At 37.1% G+C, this 10,940-nt stretch overlaps 1 protein-coding gene across 3 annotated transcripts in view; it reads right to left on the bottom strand.

Annotated features, from left to right (window-relative positions):
• Positions 1 to 1,372: 1,372 nt before the first annotated feature.
• Znf280d (zinc finger protein 280D) overlaps positions 1,373 to 10,940 on the bottom strand; it is an 88,818-nt gene continuing 79,250 nt past the window's right edge. The window contains exons 20-21 of one of the 3 annotated variants that reach the window (XM_029481144.1): positions 4,820 to 4,875; positions 1,373 to 3,224 (exon numbers count right to left, since the gene is read on the bottom strand). In XM_029481144.1, coding sequence (XP_029337004.1) covers positions 2,624 to 3,224; positions 4,820 to 4,875 — 657 coding nt within the window. In that variant the 3' untranslated portion in view covers positions 1,373 to 2,623. The remainder of the gene's footprint in view (positions 3,225 to 4,819; positions 4,876 to 10,940) is intronic. The other 2 variants (XM_021172781.2, XM_029481145.1) reach the window with 2 other exon arrangements.

Here is a 10,940-nt window from a genome sequence, read left to right as displayed (position 1 = left end):
CGCGCACACACACACACATTTATATATATTCAGGTTTTTTTGGGTAATATTTAGGATAATTCTTTAAATATTCATGGGATGAGAATTGGAGAGATGGCTCAGCAAGAAGAGGGCTTGCTGTATAAGCCTGGTGACCTGAGTTTACCCCAGGAACCCACATAAAGGTAGAGAATTTATTCCAGAGTTTTCCCTGACTCCCACATACCTCCTATCACATGCACACACCTCCAGTCCTACATCACACACACAGATTTTTTTAAAAAAAAATTCATAGGATGAAAAAAAGGATGAAAGGATGCAAAAGAGAATAACCTAAGGAAAAAAGCATTCAGTTTTAATATAAATTAAAAAAAAAAACCCACAAATCAGTATGATGCTTCTTAATGTCTTTAAAGTGTTGTACCTGCAAGGCACCTTGCAATCTTCTGAGGTAAGGTCACTTGAGTACATCCTAGCCTTTACCCAAACTCAAAGTAGGTATATGTAACCCTATGGCCCACACGTACCCAGCATGCTGCTTTGTAAATAGTTACACAAACAGCCTCAGTAGTTACATATTCCCCACCGCTGTTTTCATGCTACAAACCACATAGACCTCAGTTTCACTGTGGACATGTTTGCTTCTAGACTGCTCACTACTATTCAAAGGCTGATTTTGTATCTGAATTGTTAGTTCCCGACTACTCAGGAGGAAGTATGAGGACTTCCTCATAGCAGAGGAAGGTATAGCATGTAAGCTGCAAAAAGGACAAGGCTTCTTTCATTGTCCTCTATCCCCTACTACTTCATTTTCTGGGTGAACAGCTAAGAGTTCAGCACCAGTTCCTTCTCACACAGGGCACTGATCAGTGACTTTGAATATGGCTATTGGGTAGAGATGCAAACTCTACAAAGCTCAAGGAATTAGATACTTTGGAGACTTATTTTGATCTAAGGGTTTTGTACACGAATTTTATAGTATAGAAAAACAGGCTTGACAAGAAACTGAATGCTATTAAGAAAGTGGTCCTCATATAGGTGAACTATTTTCTATGCCTGGGCTTGAAGTTTTATAATATTGCAAATTAGTTTCCTGTGGTGGATTTGTGTTACAACTTGTATTGGAAGCAGGAAAGATGTAAAAAACAGCTCTCTTTAAATGTTCAAGAAAACTATTATGTGTTTTTCCTATTCAACCTCTTTAAATTGATAAGGAAAATAAATGTATAATACTATTTTCCCTCTTGATGTGAAAGAGTTACTGTGCAAGTATTAGCAGTGTGTCCCTTGTGTTTTCAGTTCAGTCTGTTAGTAAAGCACACAGACTGGCTTACTGTACAAGAACTACTGCCTACAATGCACACGACAGCACCAAAGACAGGCTAGCCAAACAGGAATCTCAATATAAAATTATTCAAAGACAGGTTTTTATTGCAAATATCTGCTCAAAAACTACTATATACAACAGAATTTTAACAGGCCTGGAAAACATTTAACATTCAATTAAACAGTTTAAGAATTCAAAGTACATCTTAAGAATTAAAAATGCAGCATTTAAAATAAAATTTTATTAGTACTTAAAATGAAATTATTGTTTGTTATATTCATTTCTATATCTAAAAATCAACTTAATAGCACAAACTTTTTTTTTTTAAACATATGCTTTAGGGTCCCATTTGAAGTTTCAACTTTTACAATTAAGGAAGTCCCTTAACATAGTTGAGTACATGCGGAGGCATGTTTTTAGGTCAATTCTTTTTGCCTACATTCTACCATACTTTGGTTTGGTTTCCAGACCATTTTTATGGGTCTATTGCTAAAAATCATTGAAATAATATTAAAAGCATAGTAGCTATTTAAGAGCTTCAATAACAGATTTCTACTTTATACAACTAGTTCATGGGGGCTGGGGTGGGGTTCTGCACAGCTTATACACTGACTAAAAGCACAAATATAAACTTATATTTTCATAATTTCACTTTCACTGAAAGTTTAATAAAGGTAAGCTGACAGCCTGGCAGGCTAACACTTGTATGGAGGTGCACAGATTCTAAAATTCTGTTTGCATGCTTCTGACAGATTGGAATGTTATATTAAATCCAAACTTAATTTTTATATTCATCCAAGTTCTCAACAGGCCAATTTAGCACTCTAAGCATGCTTTATCACCAGGATCATATTAAAAACAAAGCCTTCATTAACAGTAACAATTGATAGGCAGTTTAAAGGTATTTTCAAAAAATGCATGGTTTTAAATCTCTTCCTTTAAGTTTACTAAAAGGAATATTCAGGTGATAAGGACTTTTAGTACTAATGAAAGTTGGAAAAGTCTGATGAACATAGCTATTAGTATTATAATAATTTCATGTTGGTAAACAAGATTTCATCAAAAAGTGCTAAGAGACCTTTGGATGACAAACTTAGTTTTCACTAAAGTTCTGTTCAGGTTTTTAAAAATGTGGAAATTCATACTAACCATGCTATTACTGGTAAACTGATTTAATAAGATTGAACACACAGGTGAAGTGTATGACGGACCTCCTCAGATCTCCCTAGGCTGCCCTCTACTGCGGCACTCCTGAGCTCACCAGACAGTATTGTTCTAAGTGCTGTTGGGAATGAAACTTAAAATGACTATGTCACTTCAGTTTCTTTCCTTTCCATCTGCCAGGTCTACTGCTGTCTCTGCTCTACAAGGGCTACTTCCTCCAGGACTGCCACCTGTTTGATCAGATACCGTGTCACTGGTGTTGGCTGAAGGATCATCACCGTCGTGGAGGATCTCTGCGGCTTCATACTCAAGTACTTCTGATGGCGTCAAAGGTTCCAAACGAACACTGCCTTGGTCACTAGCATCAGAATTCACAGATTTAGGTTCATCTCCTTGCCTCAGAAATTGATCAATGCTAACATCCCCTGATGTTAACTGCAAATCCTGTTGAGTCTCTGAAGACAGTTCAGCTTCAGTGGGATTGTGCTCTTTGCTCTGGTCACATGGATTTGTGCTTTCTGAACTCTGGTCCACCTTCAGCTCCATTTCCTGACAAGCATGATGTGTTTGTTCTTCCTTTTCCATAGTATCTGTTCCAACATCTGGATCCTGACTCAAGATGTTCTTTGAGCTGCTTACATTTTCTGTATCTGAAACTGTTACATCTTTTTCACAGTCTGTTGCTGCTGCAGCTTCACATACACTTGCATCACACCCAGTGCCTTCTTCTGATGAAGGAACTTTATCCTGCTTACTGAAAAATAAAGCTGCTTATTAGCCGTTCATAAAACGATGTAACCGCAATAAAGGCATACTCAGATGTAAAACATGTTAAAGAGACTTTACTACCCAAAGATAGGTCCCTAAGCCCTGGCTATTCTCTTAGAAGTTGGGAGAAGGCTAAGGCAAAACTCGTAAGAAATGCTGGAGCCACAAATAAAAAGGAACCTGAAAACTGAGTGCCTTCCAGCTGTCTTTGTCCTAGGAGTGACTGCTATTGTCTGATCAAGCTCTGACAGTGTCTGGATCAAATTAAGTGTCCCTAATATTCAGTAAAAGTACCTAACATAATCAGTCTACGGAAAAGTCTAATTTCTTTTATGTTTTATATACTCTATGCTTAGATTATCTTTCCTATATAAAACCAAATCAGCATTTGCAAACATTTTCCTGATTTTGGATAACCTCATATACTTGAAAACATATGCAAGGAATGTATATATGTGTGAGTACATGTTTATGTACATACATATTTAGGTATATGTACACATATTTCTCTGACCCTGGTATGTAAACTGGAATAATTAAATGAATCATAAAATAGTAGAGCCACTTATGTAGATCTAAGAATGATTACTTTAACAAAAACAAATTACCATATATTCCTAATTATAATAGTTAATCCATCCAAATTTGAGCACTTTTTTTCAATGTGCTGAGTGGCTACCCCAGTGAGGATATCGGGTGCCGTCTACTAAGAACACTAAACATACAAAGCAATTTCTCTGCAATTTACTTTGCTGTGTTGATCTGCATTTAGACCAACCTCGGGGAAATACTGTTAGTTTTCAACTACACCCCATTGAGATTTTCAACTAAACTAAATCATTGATTGCATGGAAAAATTATATGAAAAATGGTCTTTCATGAAAGCTAGTTTAGTTAACATTTGCTTGTCTCCATCCATGTCTCATTTATGTTGCTACTGTAAAGGACATGTATCAGGCAATCACGTTATTAGTCTCTCAGAAAGATTCTGACTATTACATCCAACCATCTTAATTATAACTCATCAATTATTTGTTCTGAGCTCATTTTCTTATGTTTACTAGTCAAAGATAAAACCCACATTTTTCTTCCTTTTAAATTTGTAAAATTTATTTTGTTCACCATCTTTCTTTGCTCAGAACTCTAGGATGAAGATGTAAGGAGGCCAGTTATTTTACTAGTGAAAACAAAAAACATCTTGATAAGGCCTCAAAATTTTACTTTTTTTGTGGAGTAGGATGTTATTCTCAACAGATTAGCAAATAGCCTACTATAAAATATAAAGATAGAAATGAGAAATTACATAATTTAACTGTTGAATCTCATAATCTGTAGTATAACTGTTTTCATCTAATAGAGGAAATATTTTAAAATATTTAGCATAGTATTCAAAATGCTACTATTTTATGTCTAATACTTTAAGAAACTTAAATTTATAAAAGTTTGAACTTTCATTAAAAGTCATTATAAAAGTAATGAGTTTACATAACTCTTTGCCAGTTGTCAGTGAAATATAATTTAGTTCAAGTACTAATTTGTTTCAATAAACTTGATCAAGACTCAGTTTTCCTCTAGCCTCACCTTCCAGAATGTGATGCTCCTGGCTCTCCTTCAGCTCTACTATGTCTTGCTGTTTCCTGAAACAATAACATTTTTACAATCGTGGCTAAACAACAACAACTCCTCCTCCTCCTCCTCCTTTTCCTCCTCCTCCACTAAATGTTCTGGATAAGAGCAATTTAACTGTGCAAGCTAATACACCAAAGGAACAGAAAATGAATTTTTCAATCTTAAGTGTTTAATAGAATAGGCATTTTTTTTCAAATATATAACATTTTCAGTATACCATAAAGTTTTGAATTAAAGTAAAAAAGCAGTACCCATCTTTATTAAGAACCATTTTCTAGCTGAATGTAGTAGCTCACATCTTTAATTGTAGCACTTGGGAGGCAGAGGCAGGCAGATCTCTGTGAGTGCAAGGCCAGCCTGGTCTACATACTGACTTCCAGATCACTAAAGACCACAGAGTGAGATGTTGCCTATTTTCCTTACTAAGGTTTTCAAATGTAGAAGTTATCCAAGCAGAAAACTACCTGAAATTTGAATATAAATAAGATACCACCCCCAGAATCTTACACATATTGTAGATACTTAGAAAAAACACGAAGTTTTTATTTCATATTTAAGAATTATGTTAATTCTTCCACTGTTAAGCCACAAGTATGAAAAGATAGATATATTGAAGAAACATTTTGCTTATTTCAAATGTTGAGCATGAGGAAGGAATCCTGAATACCTCCATCTAGTGGGAGCGGTTCTCAGGCCCTGACAAGCAACAGCCTCCAAGCACAGATGCTGTGTGGAGTGTACTAAGAATTACATTGAGTTTCATTTAGTCAACACGTGAGATATCACAAGTGATGTCTGTACAACTGAGAAGTAGAGGGAGCACAAGTCCAAGGACATAGCCCATGGCAGAGGTCTTGCCCCAGCAGACTGCTTCAAGCCTGTGACATGAGTCACACACATTGTCCTTATTTACACCCAATTCCACTAAAAATTATACCTGAGAATTAGGCAATTTCACTCAATAAAAAACAAGAAAATACCAGCCATGCTTATTAGTAAAGACAAGTCAGCAATGTTGCAGAAGCTGGCAAGTGGCTGAAATGCTGAGCTCAGCAGGATGGTGGAGGTGACATGGAGATGCTGGCAGGAGGCCATGAGTCGCTCTGGACAGAGGGGCTCAGAGGTGAGAAACCTGGTCTAATGCTGAGCATGTAAAAGGAAAAACTGATCACAGGAACTTGTGGGAATCTAACTGCTCTTCCTCCAACTCACCAAAGGTAGAGCTTCCTCCCTTACCACAGAGGTGAGCAGTCAGCTCTCTGAACTATCTCATCAAAGAACAGCATGAGGACCTGGATTTTGATTGGAGACACTAATCAGCCCCCAAACACCCGGTCCCTTTAAAGACTGTTGTGTACGGGGAATCTCTTCATAAAATCCCTCACCTCAGCATTAGCACACCCGGATTGCACTGCAGCAAAGTCTAAACAACATCCATGCAAAGTATGAAGGTTGCATGCTCACAAACTCAGGAGGTAAATTCACATTAAAATTGACATCAATAGGTCTCAAAATATGATTCACAGACACCCAGGGAATCCATGTTAGTGTTCAGGAATTAAGTGAAGTCACAATTCTTAGTATAAGACTAGTGAGGAATAAAAATGCTGGCACCATAAGACAAATCAAGACAAAAGCACCCAAAATGTACCAGCAGCCACCGTATTTTCCATTACCAAACACAAGTAGAAACATGTATTATTATTATTATTAAAGTGCTGAGGGTCAGCCCAGGACTATGTGCACTGTACAGTGGAGCTCTACTGAGCTATACCCTACAACCTGAGGTTTCAGTGTCTGAACTCATGTCTTGTCAATATTCTGTGCATATATTTAAAGCACCAGAGTCTATCACTGTGTTGTGAACTGAACACAAACTCCCCCCCCCAAGCCTCCATAAAATGTCACTTTCATTTTAAATGAAAACCAAACTATACTTATTTTGATATTCAGTAGATTATTTCATAAAGTGAGCTTGACATATCAAGCAACAGTTAACAACAAAAATCAAGCAAGAATTTTTATTTCTGAGAAACTCCTATGCATCACAGATAAAATTAAGGCCAGTATTAATAAGACTGACATATGATATAGCACATCAACATTCTATAGAAACCATTCAGTATGTAAAAAACAATCAGTGAAAACCAAAAATACAAAGACAAAAAACAAAGAACATTTTCCATCATCAGCACATGATTTACCACAGATCTACTCAAAATATAATACAGGACGTCTGGATTAAAAATGGCAGAGTTTTGGCTAGGCATGTGTGATACAGACCTTTAATCCCAATACTTGAGAGGCAGAGGCAGGTTCATCTCTGTGAATTCAAGGTCATCCTGGTATACAAAGAGAGTTTCAGGACAGCCAGAGCTACACAGAGAAACCTTGTCTCAAAAACAAAACAAAAGGCAGTTTCTGGGGGAGGGGGTGGGAATTTAAAAAAAAAAAAAAAAGGCAGGTTCTTAGAAGCAATCTACATGTGACTCTGTAAGTGAACAGTAGATTTTACTCTGAAGGGAGGAAGAGGCAAAACATTAGGAATTAAGTAAGAAAGATGGCTAGCTGTAGTGCTGGAGACAAAAAACTACACAAGCAACAAGAGCAAGCAGACCTCATCTCCAGCACATCCCTCCCAGAGAAGGAAGTAGAAGCTAAATCCACAAAGACAGCCAGGCAGGCAAACTGCTGAAGACAAGATAGTAAGTAGTAGTCCTAACACAGGATAAGCCTACAATCTTCACAAATCTTAAATCTGGTAAGAAATTTTAGTAGGAAAATTTAACTTTTCCTGTATGGCAGAAGCAGTACTGGAGAAGAAATCCATTTTACAACACCCCCATACCACACCTGAAAAGGAACCTGTTTGGGACTGAAATACTCTGGAAAGGAAAAGCCAAGGGAGAATCATAAGTCAGGGTGCCTGGAGACACTAATACAGAGAAGAGAACACAAGATGTATGAATATGCTAAGTAGTTTAGGCAGCAAGGGAGGGTCAATGGTCAGTGACCTCCGTATATAACAATTTGGGGACTTGGGATCACTGGGGAGATGATAGCCTGCAATTGGCAGATCGCTCAGACTCTGGAGGTGCTTCTTGCTATGTAAGGTCTGATGCTAGCAAGAACGAGAAACTTAAGCTGCCTCCTTCCCATTCCCCGGGGTGATCCATGGCTAGGCAGGCTCTGAAACTGCTTGGTTCCCTCAGATCTCTTTGGAATGTGTTAGTTTGTTTCCCCTACTCTTTGATGCTCATCACCCAAAGGGCACACAGACTGAAAGGTATTGGGAGCAAGTGAGAACCTGTCTAGCCTTCAGTCCATAGAACTAAGATGTGGCCAGCAGTGGTCCCTAGTACACAAAGAAAATTCAACACTAGGAGACACTAAGCCCAGGACAGGAGAGTGGAAAAGAGAATAGATTCCTGGTTCAAACCATCAGTTACCAGACTCCTCCAGTATTAGAGGACTCAAAAAAAAAAAAAAAAAAAAAAAAAAAAAAGGCTCTAAAATTCTTCATCTTTAAAAAAAATTGTATTCTTTGACTTCATGCTCTTTTTTGCTTTTTCTCTGTATTCTTCATTTTCCCCCCTTTTACAAAAGCTTAACACTTCTCTTTACCTCTTTACCTGCCTGTCCTTTTATTTCATGTTTACTCTTATTAACTGACTGTAATTTCTAACTTTATGTCCTACTCAACACCACTCTACTATTTTATTTATTTGTTTGTATGTACATGCACATGTGTCTATCATGTGCGTGTGCTGAGATAAGAAGACAATTTGCAGAAGTCTGTCTATGGGCTTGGTGGCATGTGCCTTTACCTGCTAGCCACCTTGCTGTCCTGTGCCATTTTATTTTCTATTAGTTACTGGTGGGATAGTCACTGGCTTTAACTGATTTGAATTCTATTTCCATGCCTTGTTTTGTTGCCTATTAATTCTTGGAGTAGTACTATAGACTGAGCCCTCAGAGAGAAGGTTGCCTACTTCTAAGTAAACTGGGAAAGATATTCATCCCAATGGACACATAAGCTACAACTCAGAAACACAAGAAAGGTTAAAAAGCAAGGCAACTGTAGAAATGAAAAATATAATAAAACAATAAGTACAATGCAACTTATCCAAACAAACTAGATGAAGCAGAGAACAGAACAGCAGGGATAGAGAACAATGCTAAGGACATATTGCATTCAGATATCATTAAAAGAGAAAACAAACGAAAAGCAATAATCAAGCTTTATCAACAATCTCAGTAGCTCTGGGACAAGATGAAAGAGACCAAAGCCAAGAAGCCATAGGTTAGAAGTAACCGAGAAATAAACAACGCCCAGAAATGTATTCAATGAATTTATAGTTGAGAAAACCCCAGATGGAGTAAAAGATCCTGTCTTTGTGTGGGAATGCCAGGCTGGAGGGATGGGGACACTGCCTGTTTTGAACCATCTCACATATGGCTGTAATCACTGCTGCAAACAGAGAAACTGTCAATTTTCCTACTAAGAAAGTAACTTTTCAAAAATTATTTAACATTTTTAAAGTTTCATTTGTGACATGTCAATTATATTAATAAATAAAATTGCATTTATACTATATAACTACTATCTATACTTACTAACTATATTAAAATTCAACAAAGATTTGTAAATTAAATGAATGTTTCTGTTTGCATAACATAGCATAACTACAGATTGAAACTATGATCAATGAGAACAACCTGTCAGCTTCTCTCATGACTCAACAAGGATCATCAGAGGAAAATGTCAAATGCAAGTGGGTCTCTTTCATTATCTGCCCTACAGAGGCAGGAAATATAAAAACAAGATTCCGTCTTTAAAATTTTCAGATTATGCTCATTGTGAATTATTCTGCACTTAGTGTGATGCTTTAAAATAGTGAATTAAAGGAGTATTTAATTATTAAAATTTTGAGACTTCACCTCTTCACTTGTGGCCCAGATGTGAAGGCCTCATTTGGCTTGCTCTAATTCTATCCCTGTGGAATGATGGGTATAGAGGAACAGAAGACAGAGGAGGTGGTCTAAATAAGTAAAATTTTAATTTATAACAGTCGTCACAGTGTCAAAATATACAATAAATGAAAAGTATGGGGCAAGAGGAACAGCAGTGATTGCTTGGCAGTTATGAGTGCTTGCTGATCTTACAGAGGATTGGAGTTCTGATCCAGCACCCACAGTAGATGGCGCTTAAATGCTTATAACTAGTTCCAGGGTATCTGATGCTGCCTCCTGGCCTCTGTGCGTACCTGCACACACAGGTACACACAGACACAAATACACACAAGTAAAATAAAATGTAACAAAAGGTTCAATATACATATATTTAAGCATACTTAAGAAATCTGATTTGTATATTGAAAAAGTGGCTTCCCTTACACCAAAAGCAGGGAAATCAAATAAATGTTTGATGATTTATTCTAGCTAAATATGAATGTTAACAGGAAAGAATAAAGGGGAGATGCTATTGGTATTGGATTTGAGCCTCATTAGTAAACCCCAAGTCCCATAGAAAGACCCTGTTTCTCGAAGGATTTCCCATTAGCAATGGGGAAACTGAAATTGAATTCAGTGCCTGATTAGACAGACCCAAGCCCCTTGTGAATGGCCTAAAACAAAAGATGGTATGCATTACACATACTGTTCTCTTCAGTCCTACACATAATGTCTTCCAACCAAATAACTGAAAAGCAAGGGGGGCAGGATGCATACTGTTAGATGACAAAGAACTAGACTCAGCACAATCCAGATAGAGGAATTATCAGAGGGACAAATTTTACTTTTGTGCCTGTGCATGTTCATGGATGAAGGCATAGATATATGAGCATGCGTGTGGAGGCTAGAGTCAGCATAGAATATTTTCCTCAAATGTTCTCTACCTTATTTTTTGAAACAGGGTCTTTCTTTGGGACCTGGAGTTTACTGATGAGGCTCAAATCAAGTTCCAGAGATCCACCTGTCTCTGCCTACCTCATGATGAGATTTGAAGTGTGTGCTATGACAACTGGCTCTTTTTTTTTTTTTTTTTTTTTTTTTTTTAAAGATTTATTTATTT

Source organism: Mus caroli, chromosome 9 (genome assembly GCF_900094665.2).
Source record: "Mus caroli chromosome 9, CAROLI_EIJ_v1.1, whole genome shotgun sequence".
NCBI classification, from domain to species: Eukaryota; Metazoa; Chordata; class Mammalia; order Rodentia; family Muridae; genus Mus; species Mus caroli.
This window is presented reverse-complemented; position numbering and strand designations above follow the sequence as displayed.